Source organism: Lithobates pipiens, unplaced genomic scaffold (genome assembly GCF_037356315.1).
Source record: "Lithobates pipiens isolate NorthernLeopardFrog02 unplaced genomic scaffold, aLitPip1_a1.2 Scaffold_16, whole genome shotgun sequence".
NCBI classification, from domain to species: Eukaryota; Metazoa; Chordata; class Amphibia; order Anura; family Ranidae; genus Lithobates; species Lithobates pipiens.
Genome location: NW_027507748.1, coordinates 442,742,343 through 442,762,693, shown reverse-complemented (window position 1 = coordinate 442,762,693; position 20,351 = coordinate 442,742,343). Strand labels below are relative to the sequence as shown.

The following is a 20,351-nucleotide window of genomic DNA, read 5'->3' as shown; positions in this document are numbered from 1 at the left end:
CGCGCATGCTCAGAAAGGATTTACACGCCGAAAGTTATAATGCAGTGTATAGGACGTCGTATTTTTCGTCCCGTCGTACGTGCCGTTCACGTCATCGCGCACGGTTTCAGCAAACTGTTTGTTCGTCGTGTGTGGCCATGTCCGTCCATGCTAATTTTGAGCGGACTGTTTGCTGAAACTGTTTGACGGACAAAGTTGGGCGAACAGTCCCCGCGTGTGTACGCGGCCTCAGATGCGGATAGATTATCACAGATCTACATTATTCACAGGTTATAGCTAGGTTATAGCTAGGTACAAACGCAGCCAGTCCATAGTATGTTTGATGTGCGGACAAGAGAATGGGCACATTCTTCCACCTAATTTGGGCATACCTCAAAATACAAAGTCTATTGAAAGAAAGTTGTAACCTTCCTGCATGACACCATGGGTTCACCCTTAACACTAGATCCAAAGCAATGCCTTCTGGGAATATTTCCTGACACAACAGATACATTTATGAAAATTTTCCTTCATGAAACATTGTTTTTGGTTAGGAAGGTTATAGCAAAAAAATGGATAAGGCCTTCACTTTCCCGGATTGGGAAGTGGATGACAGAAGTAAATAACACCTTACCATACAAAAAATGCATATATATTAATAAAGGATGCCCAACCAAATACAACAAGATACAACAAAATATGGGACCGATGGCTGCAGGAGTCTAAAACTTGCACATGATGACAGCTAAACAGCTTGAAATAATCATAGAGAAGAGTGTTTTGTTGAATATCATTTATTAAAACGTCTGTACCCTAAGAAATGTACCCACAGTAAAGCAACTCATAATATACAATGTACCCACAGGAATACATAGACTTGTATGTAATATTTACCGAACGTATATGGATGTAAACATGAAGTGTATGCACTAATTGATTAATAAAACTTTTGTTCAAACGTTAAAAAATCTATGAACCATATTTTATCTAAGTCTAAGCCCTTGTACACATGGTCGGAGATTCCGTCGGAATCTTTCCTATCGGACCGTTTTGTCGGATATTCCGACTGTGTGTGGTCTGCATCGGACTGTTTCCGTCGGAATATCCGACGGACCAACTTTTTCAACTTGCCGGTAAAATTTTCCATCAAAATGCTCCGATCGGACATACTCCGATCATGTGTAGCCTACTCCGATGGACAAAGTGCCATGCATGCTCAGATCAAATTCCTAGACCAAAGCTATTGGCTACTAGCCTGAACGTAGTCCCGTCGTAACGAAATAACGTCATCAAGTTATGTACAATTGGATTTTCCGACAACTTGGTCCGACCGTGTGTATGCAACATCACTTCCGGACCTCTTCCGGAATTAATCTGTCGGAATAACTCAGACGGATTTGGTTGTCGGAATCTCCGACCGTGTGTACAAGGGCTAAGATTTTTTCTAAGAATTTTTGTTCAAAATTCTATCCATCTATGGCCAGCTTTAGGATATGGCTGGGATTGAAGAAAATAATCCGATGTGAAACGATAAGGTAATTTGAATTACATGTTTGCCACATAAATGGATGACATAAAGTTTAGGCAATTTATTTAATATGGAAAATGTTTACATCTCCGTTTATTACTACTGCAAGACCCCTTTCACACTGGGGCGGTACGGGCGTTAGCGGGAAAGCACCGCTAGTTTTAGTGGCGCTTTACCGCTGTTATAACAACGCTTTTAAACCCCAGAAAGGATTAAAAGCGCTAGTTTAGAGCTGCTTTCAAAGTGCTTTTAAGGCACTGTAAAAGCGGGGCCCATTCATTTGAATGGGCAGGGGCGATACGGGAGTGGTGTATACAGTGCTTTTCACTTAGAGGTGTACTCACTTTTGTTGCCAGCAGTTTAGACATTAATGGCTGTGTGTTGAGTTATTTTGAGGGGACAGCAAATTTACACTGTTATACAAGCTGTACACTCACTACTTTACATTGTAGCAAAGTGTAATTTCTTCAGTGTTGTCACATGAAAAAGTATAATAAAATATTTGCAAACATGTGAGGGATGTACTTTTGTGAGATGCTGTAGCTAAGGCTTTACAAACCAGCAAATGTACGATTTTTGTTTTCAGTTTTATTTGAGATGCACAATTTTGTGACCCACAGAACAAAAATGGTGACCAAAAAGACGTATAACATTCCATGGTCAGACAAGAACTCTGCATGTGGTGTGATGAGAGATTTTTTTCAATCAGAATAGTTTAACACAAATAATATCCAAACAAATTGTAGACAGTTTCAGTCCTTTACAAAATAAAGGTGCATACATGCAAACCATTCTGACATATGTTTATAACTTTAGAGGTTATATCCTTATCAAACACAGCAGGTTCTACGACATGAAATTATGTTATTTAAAATATAGTTAGAGAGTTTGGGCTGTCATCTCATTACAGTTTTTGTTAAGAACAAATTGATTTTAATGTGTATGAAAAGGCACACATGCTATCAGACATTAGGCTTTATAAATTTTACCCAAAAGTCAATGCATTGTGCAGAGCCCTTCAGCTGGCTAAATCAACATTCATAAAAATGCAGCATATTAACTGACCAAGAAACAGATGGATCACTTGTAAATTATTCAATTTTAGGAGTCTAGAGTAAAATGCAATTAGCCATGGTAACCAGATTTTGCTTTTTTAAATCATATCAGATTTTTTTTTAAATAATATCAGCGAATTTAACTTAGCAAAACACATGTGAAACACAAGGCCGTGGGCAAAATTCGGCCCACCAGGCCATTTCATGTGGCTTTTGCACCTTTGCAACCTTGTCTCAGCTGTTGGCGGCAGAGAGGACAAAACTCCTCCTACAAATCCTGCACCTCTCTGTGCAGCTGCAGCACCCCTTCGTCTGCGCCTTCCCTGGTCTCAGGGTAGAGCAGACTCTTGCAGCTGTCTCCAGACCTTCTCTGCTCCTCCTCTAAACCTTGCACTTTCTGCTTTCCAGCTCGGCCCCAGCTTCTCTCCGGCAGCAGCTCAGGGTAAGGGGAGTGCAATGTAATGTAAGGAAGGATGGGGGACTCTTGACTTCTGTTTGTGGGGGGCAGTTGAACTCTGATGTAAGGGGGAGATGGGGTGCTCTGGACATCTGCTTATAATTATTATTTGAAGATAATACAATTCTATGCCAGCTGAAAAGGCTGGCATTATACTATATTATACACTGCTGTTATAATCAACAAGAGACTTTATTGTATACTGCTCAGACAGAACACCATGGCAGAATTATGCTCTGTCTGAGCAGTCTCTAATAAAGTTTAATGTGGATGATACCAGCAATGTGCAACCATCCTTTTCAGACTTGCATCATCTTCTACATAGTATGAGTGGGCTCTGTGCTGGCCTGCAACTGCCCTTTACAGCTTAAAGGAGAAATATATCTAAAGCTTTTTTGGCTGTACTTCTCCCATGGATCACACAAGTGCAGTTTGTTCTGCACTCCGGTGACCCGTTTTCAGTGACTGATGTCACAGAGCTAGTCCAGGAAAAGATTCTGGACATATGGTTGGGATCCACCCAGATGCTTTGACTGACAATCACCAGCTCTCTGCAGCTTGAAGACTGAGAGCTGAATGATCAGCATTTTTTGATCGATCAGTTCTTGGTCTTAGAGCCAGCAGGGAACAGCTTCATCCACCTAGGTGAGTATGATTTTTTTTTTTTTTTACTGAAACCCATACTTCTCTTTTAAGTCTGAAGTTATTACTAAAAACAGTAATAATCAAAAGTAGAGGCAATTATTTAATGTGATAAAAAGTAGATACATTTAAAATAGTCATACAGATACAACTGGCCCTTTGAGGGCAACCAAAATGCTGATGTGGCCCATGATGAAACTTAGTTTGACACCCCTGCAATAGAGCATCACTATACATTAGATTACATTTTTATAGCAGGTCCTGAAGAGAATAGGCTGGTGACACAACAATCTTCTTCCATACATTAATATATTAGGCCAATTGACATCAATATCCCTGTGCTCATCTACTGACATATTTAACAAAATATTAAAGAGGAACTTCACCCCCTTATGTGTTTCCATTTTAATCCCTTCTTAGATTTTTTGCTGGTTTAACCACAAAGAACAAACATACGCACATTCCCAGCAATTCCAGAACTTTTTTATAGTCATCTGCTGTTAATCCAGTCCCACACCATCATCTGCTTTTTTTACATCTTTAGATGCTGGCTGTCTCTTCCTAGTTTTTGCAGCTAGATCCGCTGAAGAATCACATGAGCATATACTATGGATTGCCTTGAAGCCTCCTAGGATGCTTAAAGCAAGTATCCAGGTCGAGACAGTCACTCCCTGATGACATGCTTTAGTGCATACACATACGCTGTCGATTGTCTAAAATCCTCTTGGGATACCTACGTCACACATCCCAGTAAAAGTTCAAGAAATACAGAAGTATGGGTCATGAAAAAGTATTTACAGAAAGAAAAGTCTGTGATTGTGTGAAAGGAGGTGGGAGTAATTTAATGGAAAGTGAATGAAGAGGGTAAAGGTCCACTTTAGGCTATACAGAACATGAATGTCTGCAGTATTTTCATTCCTCCAGTACAGTTTTGCAACATTCTGTGGCATTTACAGATATTTTTGCATAGTCTGAACTTATCTGTTCTCTAGTCAAACAAACATCATTGTACAAAATATAACAAAAAATCATTTTAAATAACATTTTCAAATTCGGACAAACAACTGCAGGTGTGATTTCTTTAGATTCTCTAAAATCTCATGATAATTCCATAATCTGTCCAGTTCCACTTTGATTAGCAGTGTTACCAGGGCATAAATGTTATCAACTCTACTCCCTCGAGAGGCAGTGTGGGACTTGGTCTTGTATTTGTGGAGACTTCTGGTGAATCCCCATAGCTTTATCAATGTCATTAGGACAATCCCAGTTTACATAAATGCAATGATGAGGCTCTTTTTACACACTTGTGATGTCTTATTAATGATGCAACAGCTTGAGGCCATTAAGCTTTTAAGAACATTATCACAGATTTTAGGCTTGTCAAGAGGAAGGCCTGCCAATATATGCATTGCTCTATGCATGTACGATCTCCAGTTGCGTAACAATTTTGTTCCCGTGAAAAATTTGATGACAACTCTGCCCAAAAAAACATTTGCATATAAAAAATAATATAGTCAAGTCTTCCTAATTCTCTTCTAAGAACACAGCAGGGAAGACATGTAGATATGGTCAAAGGACTGCAACAAAGACTTTAGCAACTACTATAAAACATCCATAGGATGTGGATCTTCTTGCCAGTGGAACTGTGGTACATGTGACAATCCTATAAAATGATGCATGTAAACAGAATTAAAGTGTATGCAGACTTGTGTATTTCTACACTATATTGTCTAAATGTATGGCCGAATGTGTAAAATTTATAAAATGATATCACTACAGATGTAGAAAGAGGCTAAAACCATTTTAAACACAGGCACCAAGTGTTGGGAAATGCTGGTTTTCAGAAAGGTCTTCACAATCTATTTAAGAGCTACAACAAGAACAATAGACAACATAGAAAAAAGCTCTGTAAACCCTAACAACCAATGAACAGTAATCACACTTTTCTTGGGTAATACAGTACCTAATGGCCTAATGGTATTCAGGTAAAAGAATGTCCATCCTCATTGGGATTTTACAGTTAGCAATAGCAACATGGCACAAGAGGCTAATTCATATTTGTTGTGGAGGAAAAACAATGTTTTAGGATTAGCTTAGAAGCATTAGGTGTGCACATACCCTGAAAAAAGGAAACAGCTTCTGGTGACTGTAAAAAGATATCCAACGGTTTACCTGTTACGTGGTTCGTAATATAGGGTCAGATATCAGCAGAAAAAAATGTGAATGGTAATGCTCTCTAGCAAAAGAAACACATTTAGCACTTGTTGTTAATATTTTATATAAACCATTCTTTCAAATTATTTAACCATTCGAGGGACAGATCTGCCATATTGCCTGAAAGTCTCCACTCAACACAAGGCATCGAATATTCATGAACTCTCTAGCTAGTTATAGGTCAAGATAATAAAATGGCAAAAAAAGGGATATCCTAGGTAGGGCAAGGTCAGACAGGCTTCCTGGACAACAAGTTTAGCACCGGAAAATATGTACTAAACATAATATCTAGAGGACATTTACTAGAACTTAGTCTAGGGATCAGATATTTACCTAGTCAATAACAATGAAAGACTGAATATCCGTTAAGTTCAACCTCATAACTCTAGCTCTGGTCTAGATGAGGGCAAAACAAATCCCCTGGGAATAAATCCACTGAGCAAAAGAAATGCTTCCATGTCAGCTTAGTTTTTTCTGCACCATTTTTTTTAAAGTTTGGTAAGAGGACCCCTACTGTATGTTTCATTTTCAACTTTACAATAATCTAACATAAGAACAATGTTTGAACACTGTATCAGTTAAAGTGGTTCCAACGTTAAGATGCTTTTTTACCTTAATGCATTCTTTGCATTAAGGTAAAACCTCCCCGATATGGAACAAATCCAGGTATCTACAGGGGGCAACAGATATTAATGAGTTCAGCCCTATTTGGGCAAATGATTCTTATCCCGAGCTAGCCAAACTACAACATGCAGAAAGGTGGAAAAAATATGGTATTGTCTATCTGAGACAATTTATTAGCAATGGTACATTACTGCCCTTTGAAATTCTCAAGGAGAAATATAAGCTACCAAAATATATTCACTTTTACTATATGCAATTCAGACATGCATTCAAGGCTCAATCGAACGCCTCTGAGCGGCACATGGACTCTGTGTCCCTCTTCATTCAGCTTAAGACAGCAGAGACTTCTAAAGGATTTATTTCTCAGAGCTATGGTACACTACTCCGCCAGTACCGCACAAAACACCCTCTGACAGTAAAAAGGAAATGGGAAGTGGATGTAGGACCCCTAGATGAGGACCAGTGGGAGGAGGCTTTACAGTCAGTGGCCATATGTTCCTTAAACGTGACCCAAAGGCTGACACAACTATACACACTCCTGAGAGTATACTACACACCGAATAGATTGCATAATTTGGGACTGCTGCCCACACCAACATGTACTAGGGACTATGGGGACTTGATACCTATGTTGTGGCGTTGCCCCAAACTGCATGTAAATTGGAAGGGGATGGCAGATACCCTAGGCACAGTGTTTCGGGTGTCTGTCCCATTAGACCCCAAATACTGTATACTGAATCTGCTAGACGAGCTTCAATGGGAACACCATACCAGAGAAGTCCTTATGAGGGCCCTCTTTCTGACCCACAAACTGATGTTACATTGGAAGTCTGACTCACCCCCCACCTTCAAAAAATGGATTACTGCACTAGGTAATGCACTGGGAATGGAAAAAGTCATATCAACATAGGGGATGCTCTGGAAAATTTGAAAAACTATGGGACCCATGGTTGGGAACACCGGGACTTGCCTCGGGTGACCTGATCATGGATCGTCTTTTGAGACTCAATGTGGGCTAAATGCACTGGTCTTACTGAACTACCAATAGATCATGGTGGGCGCGGTGAACTGTCCAAGATTTTGGGTGTAAGGTACTATGGGATCTGACCTCAGGATGTATGATAAATGATGATGATGACCATGGTGAAAAACAAAATGTTTCCATTTTATACTGGAATATATATAATTGTTGTATATGGACTAATTGTTGATCTTTGGACTGTATGTATTCAATTCTAAATAAAAGCTATTTCTGTTTGGAAAAAAAAAGGTAAAACCTCCCCACTACATGTTTCTGCCTCCAATGCCATAACATTGACCTGTTCCGCCCCCATTCCTAAACATTGACCTGCCTGCTTAAACGATCCAGCACTGTCATGTCTGCAGCCCGCTCTCCTGTCTTTGTGGCCTTACAGGAAACTCTCCTGGAGAGCACTGGCGGGGGATTCCAGAAGAAGAGGTAAGGGGCCACCCTGTGCAATAATATAGCACAGAGCAGGTTAGCATAAAACATTTTTTTTTATTTACTGATAAATAACAGCCTTTACAACCACTTTAACTGAAGAAAATCTCAGGGCTCAAAGTGCCTGTCTGACTTTACCCTAAGAGACATACTGTGGTGTAAAATTAAATCCCCCAAAAGGTGAAAACACCCTTCATTACTTTCAATGGTGGGAGAGATCAAGTTCACAACAGTGACAATTTAAAAAAAACATAAAAAAAAAAAAATGAAATAAGATGTGCTACCAAAACTTAAACATTACTGTTCCATTCACTATCATTTCCCCCAGCACGATCAAATAAGCCTGATATTTTTATCCAAAAACCATAAATTACATTCTTGGTTTTGGATGGTGCATACTGTAACTGATCATTTAATTATTATGTATGTACAGTATATCACCAAACACCTACCTATATATATTTCTATTAGTTTTCACTGTGAAGCGTGTCAAACAGATCCATTTAGTATGTTTGCCTATATTTATACTTGCATTAGGTTGTGTCTTCTACTTGTGTATCTGATTCCACGATACAGGCAGATTGTTGAAGAAAGTGAAATGTTTTGTATTCTTAAACAGACTTTAAGAGGGTAATAGGATTTTCATGAATATATATCTGTGTTTTTAGATGTTTCTTCCTTGTCCATTGTGTTCAAGCATATAGGATTTTTTGAATGCCTGACTTTTTCTATTGTCACTAACTCTGAACTATATAATACTCTGTTCAACCCAATCATGCCTTTGAATATTCATGGTCAAGTATTTTTCCTGTATAACTGGGGATATTAAATATTTGATCTCTAAACAAAAAGTTTATACAACACATTATGAAATACAGAATTTGACAGAAAAAGCACTTTAGGAGATGGTTACCAACAAACATTTTTTCATGAGATGATGACCTGACGGTAACCAAGTACCGGCTTAGTGCCTGGAGGCTAAATATAAACCAGGTAGAAGTGTTGTTCATTCATTGACACTGCAAGGTATTTTCACAAAAATATCAAAGGAAAATTCCCAAAAAGTCATAAAAGTGTCTCTCAGTGCAGAGAAAGTCCTTTTTTTAAGGAAAAAAGCATAAGTTATGGCATCAGATGGAAGCCTCTGTCATCTGGGTCTTTTGTGGGTGACAAATAATAAAACACGTCTGATGGCATGCAGGCGATCCTTCAAAGATGTCATCGCTAGTATGGTTAGCTGTGCCTTGTTTTCTAGAGGCAACACTGCCAGCATCCACCAACACCAAGCTGGGCCACTTGGACTGCTCTGAAAGAGAAACAGATATCAGTTGATTCTTCCCACAATACTTGCTACACCCTTTGGACACTACTGGACAAAATATGTACCTACAGATAAGGGTTTGTCTATATTGTATTGCAAAGGATTACCTATATAAAAGGCTGTATGATTTACCTAGTGCAGTCATACAATGGTACAATTTTTCCATGTGCACATTTTGTTCATCACTATACACTTACCTGTGGATCAGATTCTTTGCTTGGTATGGGCCCAAAATGGTTAAGGATTTGTGCTTTGAGATTGTCCTTTAGAGAGGTAAACCAGCCAAAAGCTTGATCATAGACAGCATTGTGTAACAGAAGTAGCGCCTCATATTCCTGTCCTTCCACCTGTGGGACATACACAAACAAAAAGAAAAATATGACAATAACCTTCTGTAAAAGGGGATAAATATTCTCATGAATTTAAAAGCTGATTTTGCATAGTTCTGGAGCCAGTTGATCAAACCTAGAATATAACAGCAACCAATAATGTGAACAACCTCCAAAGCCCACACCCTTGAAAATGAAATAACAAAATAATATAGCTCACATCCAGAACCCAAAGAAGAATTCTACAAGCCACTACTGTAAAAATAGCTTATTTATAGCGCTACCATGGAGGTTTAAATATAAAAAGAAAAAATATATAAATTCTATGCAACCAACTGCTTGATAAACAATGTTTATTATTTAAAAAAACCAAAAAAAACCCCACAGAAATCATGCTAAAAACAAAGAAATACCTATTAAAAAAAACACTACCCAAAAACAATCCTTCTGGTGAACCCTGAGAGAGCACCACCCCTATTCCTATGTGATTACTGCATGCTTTTTGTTTATCTTGTATGCTATATATGCCTAACATGCTTATACATATATTTATTTTCTAGGATGTATTTATGCATTTTTTCACCAGAAGGATCGTTTTTGAGTAAAATTTGTTTTTAATTGGGATACCTTTGTTTTCCGTATATGTTCTGTGTCTGATTTTCCTACAAATAATACAATTTGTTTGTTACACAGTTGGTTGCATTCTGTACTGATATTGATTGTAAAAAAATATATATTTTTTCTTTTTATATTTAAACTTCTGTGATAGCCTATGAAGTAGATATTTTTTACAGTAGTTAAAATTTAGAAGCTAACTTAATAATTTAAAGAGTGGAACAAAACAATGGCATGCTGACCTAACTCAAGATCAACTCTGTTCCGCTCTCTCTGTCGGTCCATCTCCGCTCTCCGCCTTCCACACTCAGCCGCTCCAGCCCCGCCCACCAACTGCGCCTCTACTTGTCCTACCTCTAGGACCTGAATCTACAAATAACCTAAACGAAATCTTAACACAGAACTAACTCCTTGTTGTATATACTATCTCCCTTGGTGTGAGCCCATACTTAACACTGCTACCACAGTGTATACACCCTCTTCAGTGATACATTCAGAGTAATATATCTATTATTTATTCTTTCTAGCCAATTGTTCATTTTGGAGTTTGAGTCAGATAGGGTAATCAAATGGATATTTAACATCTGTATGTGAATTATTTTTAGAATTATTTTTAGCTGTACTACCTTTTTGTCTTCTAAATATTCAATATTTGCAGTGTTGTAGCCATCTCTTTGTCCATGACTCAAGACTTTAAATCTACTCAGGCCAATGGTATCAACTACTGAGCGACCATCTGGAAAAAACTTCACATCCCTCACTTGTAACATGCATCCATAGTCTGCAAACCTGAGAATGACAAGAAGAATCTTAGTGAATCTTAGTGCAAACAGAACCCATCTAAATTACATTTAATGTTAAAAATGTAAGGTTGCCTGCCCAGCAATAGCATTACCCATTAGGTATGTTGTTGGGAAAAGCAGGAATGAATACTTAATTAACATGGTAAATATGTCCAAGGCCAGTATAATGATTTGTCAAATGTACTTTTCATTTGCAGAATTATAAAGGGCAAGGAGACTTCAAGTGAACGTGAAAAAAAAAATTCTTTGATTTTAGGAAGAGATTCTTTACAGTAAGAGTGGTTAATCCATACCCAATAAGGTAGTAATGGTGAACACAATGGGGGTTATTTACGAAAGGCAAATCCACTTTGCACTGATAGTGCACTTGGAAGTGCAGTCGCTGTAAATCTTTCCCTGTGTGATAGTGCCCCAAGGTAAAACATTTTTTTAGCTTTAGGACCACTTTAAGAATTATTTATAATTGTGTGTTTACTCAACACTCTATGGAATTTGAACTTTTGACAGGTGGTTTTCTTTTTTCCTTAGACTAAAGCTTTATTATCAGGATCCCTGCAGAGCCTGGACCTGCTAAAGCCTGCTGTCGGCTGATTCTGGGTGACAGGAGTGCAGAAATAAGTGTACTCCTGTGATCTAGAAGAGAACTTTGGATATTTCTCTTTTAATGTAAATCTATTAAGATATTTTCACACTAAGGTGTCAACAAGCTTACTTAACATACTACTTATAATAAAATTATAGTAAACATAACAGTTCTACTCTCATTAAATCATGTAAAAGCATCCTAAATCATCTCTGTTTTGACAGGTGAATAACAGATGTCCTTGACTGCAGATATACTTTCCACCAGTTTCAAATATTAATGTGTATCTAAACCAAAGAAAAATATTGAATTACCTACTGCCTATCATCACTTAGATGTGGTGACTGAATTAGATTATTCTTTAGGCTTTTTTTACCTTTATTTTCATCTAGCGATCCTAACAATTGCACACATCGTCTCCTAGGATGACAACGTACAGTGGTGTGAAAAAGTGTTTGCCAGCTTCCTCATTTCCTGTTCCTTTGCATGTTTGTCACACTTAAGTGTTTCGGAACATCAAACCAATTTAAACAATAGTCAAGGACAACACAAGTAAACACAAAATGCAATTTGTAAATGAAGGTGTTTATTATTAAAGGTGAAAAAAAATCCAAACCATCATGGCCCTGTGTGAAAAAGTGATTGCCCCCTAAATCTAATAACTGGTTGGGCCACCCTTAGCAGCAACAACTGCAACCAAGCGTTTGCGATAACGTGCAATGAGGCTTTTACAGCGTCCTGGAGGAATTTTGGCCCACTCATCTTTGCAGAATTGTCCTAATTCAGTTACATTAGAGGGTTTTCGAGCATGAACGGCCTTTTTAAGGTCATACCACAACATCTCAATAGGATTCAGGTCAGGACTTTGGCTAGGCCACTCCAAAGTCTTCATTTTGTTTTTCTTCAGCCATTCGGTGGTGGACTTGCTGGTGTGTTTAGGATCATTGTCCTGCTGCAGAACCCAAGTTCGTTTCAGCTTGAGTACACGAACAGATGGTCGGACATTCTCCTTCAGGATCTCTTGGTAGACAGCAGAATTCATAGTTCCTTTTATCACGGCAAGTCTTCCAGGTCCTGAAGCAGCAAAACAGCCCCAGACCATCACACTACCACCACCATATTTTACTGTTGGTATAATGTTCTTTTTATGAAATGCAGTGTTCCTTCTACGCCAGATATACTTGGACACACACCTTCCAAAGAGTTCCACTTTTGTCTCATCGGTCCACAGAATGTTGTCCCAAAAGTCTTGGGGATCATCAAGATATGTTGTGGAGAAATTGAGACAAGCTTTGATGTTCTTTTTGCTCAGCAGTGGTTTTCTCCTTGGAACTCTGCCATGCAGGCCATTTTTGCCCAGTCTTTTCCTGATGGTGGAGGCATGAACGCTGACCTTAACTGAGGCAAGTGAGGCCTGCAGTTCCTTGGACGTTGTTGTGGGGTCTTTTGTGACCTCTTGGATGAGTCGTCGCTGCGCTCTTGGGGTAATTTTGGGCGGCCAACCACTCCTGGGAAGGTTTACCACTGTTCCATGTCTTCGCCATTTGTGGATAATGGCTCTCACTGTGGTTCGCTGGATTCCCAAAGCTTTGGAAATGGCTTTATAACCCTTTCCAGACTGATAGATCTCAATTACTTTCTTTCTCAATTGTTCCTGAATTTCTTTGGGTCTCGGCATGATGTGTAGCTTTTAAGGATCTTCTGGTGGACCTTACTGTGTCAAGCAGCTCCTCATTAAGTGATGCCTTGATTGTGAACAGGTGTGACAATAATCAGGCCTGGGTGTGGCTAGAGAAATTGAACTCAGGTGTGGACAACCACAGTTATAGTATGTTTTAACAAGGGGGGCAATCACTTTTTCACACAGGGCCATGATGGTTTGGATTTTTTTTCACCTTTAATAATAAACACCTTTATTTACAAATTGCATTTTGTGTTTACTTGTGTTGTCCTTGACTATTGTTTAAATTAGTTTGATGTTCCGAAACACTTAAGTGTGACAAACATGCAAAGGAACAGGAAATGAGGAAGGGGGCAAACACTTTTTCACACCACTGTATGCATTCTACTATACAGTATTTTGTCATCCTTGGATAGGACTACAGAACACTTTCCCCTCATATCCACCTAACATAGGAGAAGATGTTCTCTAATTCACATAGTATTAGTGGGCGGAGCTGATAACATTGCTTAAGAGGAAACTACAAAGACCTAAGAAACCTATCAGCTTACTGGATTTATGGTAGGGTCAACAGGTATTTTTTTGCATTTATCAAACACATACAATAAAACAACTGTATAATTAAGAGACCAAAATAGAAGCACATAAGGGAAGCTCATTGTTAGGGTTTATATACTGCACATTTTAAGTTCCTAGTTACCAATTTTTTTCAGTATCTAGTTTCTAAATATTTTTTTGGATCATTAGAAATACATTTTGGGGAAACCTGACATCTGCAATGTTTTCCCCAAAAATAGTAATGGCCAATAAAAGAAGAGGTTGATGAATCTAATGTTCTATTTACATATATAAAAGGCCGTCAATTTTAATACAAAATATGTAATCACATTCATACACAGTAAATACACACCCCTTTAATTCATCAGCTATGCACATTCCAAATTGTTTTGTTCCAGTCTCCATGCTCCTCCTGATCATCAAGCGATATCGTGGCTCAAAAACATGCAGCGGGCAAGGGATTGTTGGAAAGGCAATGGTGCAAACAAATATAGGGACATCCTTATTTAAGCTGTATTAGAAGAACAGAAAATAATCAGTTAATCTTTAGACAGAATAATACATCCATGCTAGTATGGTAATGGAAAATTATATGCATACAGCAGCAAGAAAACGTATATAAACCCCTTGGAGTTAGCTGGTTTTCTGCAGTAATCTGCTATAACATGTGATCTGATCCTCATCTAAGTCACAATAGACAAACACACAGTGCTTAAGCTGATAATACACAAACCATTCTAATTTCTCGTGTCTTTAATGAACATACCCATTAAATATCCACTGTGCTGGAGGAAAAAGTAAGGGAACCCTTGGAGTCAATAGCTGGCCGAACCTCTCTTGGCAGCAATGACTTCAAGCAAACGTTTTTTAGTAGCTCTGGATCAGACTGGCACCACATTCAAGAGGAATTTGTGACCATTCCTCTTTACAAAACTGCTTAAGCTCAGACACATTTGTAGGATGTCTGGTATGAACGGTTCTCTTGAGGTCATTACACAGCATCTCTTTCGGGGTTAAGGTCTGGGCTCTGACTGGGCCACACCAAAAGGCGCATTTTCTTTTTCTGCAGCAAGTCAGTGGTGTATTTAATTTGATGCTTAGGATAACTGTCCACACTATGCATTTAGACAGAAGTGACCTCATCAGGGGTACGCACACACATCAAGGTCTGCACTTTAAAAAAACCCTCGGGCGAGGACGTCACTTCTGACTAAATACACCAGTCGGAGCTACGCACAACGGTTACTACGAATGTGCGACTGATGTTTGGACATTTTGGATATGGGAGATCTGTTTACAGCTTTTGATATGATTCATGCCTTTTAAAGTCATTAAATGTAATTGCACTACTTTTTACAATAAGTGATATGTTTGAACAGTACTGTACTATGTAGAGGTTTGTATTTTGCATATACTCAGTTAATTAAACATGAGTGAGGATTTGTTGGTACAACTTCCTGGAGTACTTTCTTATCTTCTGTCCTTGTACTGGTCCACCTGGAGCTACCTGAGGAGATACCTAAGCCTTTTCTAAGTGGATTGAAAGTCTGTTTGAGCGCTTATTGATCTTCCTGAGTAAGGGAGAAGGGGTTGCTGATTTTCTGGTAAGCCTCCAGTGTGATCTTACCTTGGGTGTCACATTTGCTGTCCTTGGATTTTTCCTTACTCAGCACAGATTCTTCTGTGGGGCTTTCCTTTATGCACACTTTATAATTTTTACATTTATCATCATTTGTTAATACTAATTTGCTACATTAGTAATTGATTTATACAATTCACTATAGGTATTTATAGCACTGCACTTTGTTTTAACCATTATTATACCTGGTATATAGGTTATAGTATTCAGCTACTAATTTAGGATCCTTGCGCAAATAAACTTTTACTTTTTTTTATCACCCAACTTCTAAACTTTATTTGGCAGAAAACCACCCAGATATTATCCTGTAGGATATTTTGGTGAACTTGGAATTCACAATGGACCACCTCCCCAACCCCCCTGATCCCACCAGGGCCGCTGATAGGCCAGTACAACTGGCCCTGCTGTACCGGGCCTGACCAGCAGGGGGGGCCCGGGCAACCTGAACTGCAAAGTCAATTTTTAATGAAAAAAAAAATATTCTCCTCCACCGATCACCGTCCGCACCCCCCCCCCCCGCCATCAACACAGTGCTGACTCTGCTCACCGCTACATGGAGAGATAGCGGGTTGTTTACTGATTGATCGGAGCTCACTGATAGCTCCGGATCACAGCCAGGGACAGCTGCTCAGAGCCAGCGCTGACACTTCCATCCTCCCCTCACAAGCAGGAAAGGAGAGAGAGCTGCTAATGCTGCTGCTCATCCTCCTTCCGCCCACTTCTCCTGTCTGCCCCGCTGACCCATCAGGGGATGGAGCCAGTGTCGGACCAAGTCCCGAACTTCCGGCACTGCGCTCCACTCAAGGAGGATTCTTAGCTAGGCCAGTCTGTTCCTCCGCTCGGTGCCTCTCTCCCCGCTCCACCTCTCAGCCCCGCCCCCCCATCTTCGGCTCTCACGGTACCTTATTCATGCCGGTAAGGCAATACAAATTATGTGGATCTTAAAGAGGGCAAGGGGTGCTGCTATAAGGGGGGTCTCTAGGGGGGGTACTCTGATGTAATGGGTATCTTTCTTTCCTTCCACTCCCCCTGTACCACCCTCCCTCTGTGCTGTGCCCTCCAGTTCCCTCCTTTAACTTACTCTTTTGTCCTGTGCCCACTTACCCTCCCATGTACTGTACCCTCCTGCTGCTCGGTCCTGTGCCCACTTACCCTCCCCCTGTGCTGTGCCCTCCTCCCCCCTGTACTGTGACCACTTACCCTCCCTCCTGTGCTGTGCCCACTCCCCCTCCCCCTGTACTGTACCCTCCTGCCCCCTGTACTGTGCCCACTTACCCTCCCCATGCTGTGCCCTCCTGCCCCCTGTACTGTGCCCACTTACCCTCCCCCTGTGCTGTGCCCTCCTGACCTCTGTACTGTGCCCACTTATCCTCCCCATCTTCTGTGCCCTCCTGCTCCCCTGGTACTGTACCCTCCTGCCCCCTGTATTGTCCACTTACCCTCCCCCTGTACTGTACCCTCCTACCCCCTGTACTGTGCCCACTTACCCTCCCCCTATGCTGTGCCCTCCTGCCCCCTGTACTGTGCCCACTTACCCTCCCCTCTGTGCTGCGCCTTCCTGCTCCCCCTGTACTGCCCCATCCTGCCCCTGTACTGTGCCCACTTACCCTCCCCTTGTGCTGTGCCCTCCTACCCCCTGTACTGTGCCCACTTACCCTCCCTCCTGTGCTGTACCTTCCTGCTCCCCCTGTTCTGTACCCTCCTGCCCCCTGTACTGTTCCCACTTACCTCCCCTGTTCTGTGCCTTCCTGCTCCCCCTGTACTGTACCCTCCTGCCCCCTGTACTATGTCCACTTACCTTCCACTGTACTGTGCCCACTTACTCTCCCCCTGTGCTGTGCCCTCCTGCTCCCTCCTTTACTATACCCTCCTGCCCCCTGTACTGTGCCCACTTACCCTCCCCCTGTGCCGTGCCCTCCTGCTCCCCCTGTACTGTTCCCTCCTGCCCCCGTACTCTGTCCACTCCCCCCCCCCCCGTTCTGTGCCTTCCTGCTCCCCCTGTACTGTACCCTCCTTCCCACTGTACTATGCCCACTTACCTTCCACTGTACTGTGCCCACTTACCCTCCCCCTGTGCTGTGCCCTCATGCTCCCTCCTTTACTATACCCTCTTGCCCCCTGTACTGTGCCCACTTGCCCTCCCTCCCTGTGCTGTACACTCCTGCCCCCTGTACTGTGCCTGCTTACCCTTCCCCTGTGCTGTGTCCTGCTCCCCCCTGTACTGTGTCCAATTACCCTCCTTATACAGTTATTTATCACTTGAATTATTTTCCCATTGTGGGTGTGAGTGGGGCCTCATGCCTAAGTTTTGCCTAAGGCCCCACAAAGCCTAGAGCCGCCTCTGCCCTGCCAATACACCTGAAAACTATCTACAGTAAACTATCTTTAACGAGACCTGGCTTGTTGTTTTTTTCAACCTTTGTCATTTGTTTAATATCCCTAATTCAATTTCAAAATACCATTTTATTTATTCATTAATGGTTTGTATTACATATAGATATTAACGAGGTCTGTTCTCATCTGAAAACAGTATTTCTTTTGGATAATCAAACCTATAACTGGCTGGAGAAAAACAAATATTACTTGTAGACAAACCTACACTTTGTTTCAAGGCGGGGTCTGGGGAGGGGCTGAAGGAGGGACCAGGGGCGGGGCCAGGGTGGAGCTGAAGGGGGCCCCATCAAGTAGGCTGTACGGGGCCCCATGATTTCTATCAGCGGCCCTGGATCCCACTGTACCAGTGTCCCATGATCCCTCACTGTCAGGCATCAGGATGCAACTTCAGTCCTCGGCTTTGCAATCCCAGCGGCTTACTCTCAGATCCATACCTTTCAGCGCGTACAGACAAGAGGCATTCAAATTGGTCAGCACTGGCACATAAACGGTGCTGACCAGTAAAAATCCGTCTAGCCCATCTTGTCAGCACTGCGCTGCAAGGAGAGAAAGCCAAGTGGATTTCAAATCCCTGGACCAGTAAAGCAGTATCCTGGTGCCTGACAGTGGGGGATTGTGGGACACTGGTACAGTGGGATGGGGGGGGGGGGGGTTGGGAGGGGTTCCAGTGTAAGTTCACCTAACAGATTTTTTGTAAAGGTGAGCTTACCCTTTAAGCACATTGTGTTTGTTATATTGTTGTAACTTAGATAAGGATCAGATCACATTTTATGGTAAATTACTGCAGAAAACCAGTTCATTCTAAGGGTTTTTTACACTTTTTATTGCAACTGTATAATAAATAATCAGATTAGATGGACATGTTATATTAATAGTTCAATAAGCCCATTTTAAACTTAATCTAATTATTTCTATCACATTCTGTATACTAGCAGACCGGAAAGAACATCCATAAACAAACTTTTCCAAAATGTATAACTAGTTTACTAATGCCGCGTACACATGACCGGACTTTCCAGCAGACTAGGTCCGACTGTCTTTTGGTGGAGTTCCGACGGACTTTCCGAATGAACGGACTTGACCACACATGAACAGAATAAGGAAGTTCAATAGCCAGTAGCCAATAGCTGCCCTTAATTTTCCTTGTTGTGTCTAATGGTGGCCATACAAGGAACGCTTTTATATAATTATCTTGTGGATTGATTTACTTATGGAATAGTAGTTACTTATAGAAAACTTATTTGTTGCTACACCACAAGTCCAAAAAAATAAAAACAATGCTGGCACATGTTATATGCTGTATGCTCCATTCCCCTTCAGTATGTTATGTACTCCATGATGCTCCAGTCTGTACACTGTACAGTACAGTTACATTCTGTGTATTCTCCTGTATGTCCTACACTCGATTCTGCTACATTATACACATTCTTAGTGCAAAAAATACCCTGTCATTGTCTTTTGCCCTTCCTCCCTATTCATCACAGTCCTTCTAGTACCCAGAAAAACCACACCTGTTAGAATCATAAGAGCCTATATGTAAAGTTGTGTAGTACAACCCCAATTCCAAAAAAGTTGGGTTGCTGTGTAAAATCTACATAAAAGTAGAATGCATTGATTTGAAAATCTCATAAACCCATATTTTATTCACAACAAAAAAAACATATCAGTTGTTTAAACTGAGAAAATGTACAATTTTAAGAAAATACGTTTTGAAATAAAAAGGTTAGGACAGGGCCATGTTACCAGTGTAGCATCCCCCTTCTTTTAACAAAGCTGTAAACATCTTGGAACTGGAAGAGGAATATTGTCCCATTCTTGCCTGATATAGGATTCTAACTGCTCAACAGTCCTGGATCTTCTTTGTTGTATTTTTCGTTTCAAAATGAGCCAGATATTTTCACTTGGTGAAAGGTCTGGACTGCAGGCCAGTTAAGCACCTGGACTCTTCTACTACAAAATCATACTGTTGTCAATGATAAAGTGTGCAGTTTAGCACCGCCTTGCTGAAATATGCAAGGCCTTCCCTGAAAAAGAGGTTGTCTGGATGGGAGCATATCCTGCTCTAAACTGGATAAATCTTTCAGCATTTATGGTGCCTTACCAGATGTGCAAGCTTCCCATTCCATACACACTAAAGCACCCCCCATGCAAGCTTTCGAACTGGGAGCTGATAGCAAGAACGTCATATTTCAAACTGTCTGACCACATACCAATTTTCTACTAAAAAAATGAATTAAAGTCAGCAGCTACAAATACTGTAGCTGCTGACTTTTAATATAAGGACACTTACCTGTATCCTGCTAAATCGGCACCCGAGCTGATTATTCAATCAGCTACGGGTGCAGGTGCCAGCATTGCAAGGTTCGCTACTGCGCAAGCGCTAGTCACGATGTGCTTTCTGAATGGATTTGCTGTCTTCTGGAACCTGTGTGTGTCCCACCTGTGTGTGTCCCAGAAGGTAACGGGG

The 20,351-nt window shown here is 40.8% G+C and overlaps 1 protein-coding gene across 1 annotated transcript in view; it reads right to left on the bottom strand.

The window, feature by feature from the left end:
• Nucleotides 1-2,075: 2,075 nt before the first annotated feature.
• LONRF2 (LON peptidase N-terminal domain and ring finger 2) overlaps nucleotides 2,076-20,351 on the bottom strand; it is a 113,842-nt gene continuing 95,566 nt past the window's right edge. Inside the window, exons 9-12 of the mRNA XM_077482707.1 lie at nucleotides 14,204-14,362; nucleotides 10,853-11,015; nucleotides 9,480-9,629; nucleotides 2,076-9,267 (exon numbers count right to left, since the gene is read on the bottom strand). Coding sequence (XP_077338833.1) covers nucleotides 9,109-9,267; nucleotides 9,480-9,629; nucleotides 10,853-11,015; nucleotides 14,204-14,362 — 631 coding nt within the window. The 3' untranslated portion in view covers nucleotides 2,076-9,108. The remainder of the gene's footprint in view (nucleotides 9,268-9,479; nucleotides 9,630-10,852; nucleotides 11,016-14,203; nucleotides 14,363-20,351) is intronic.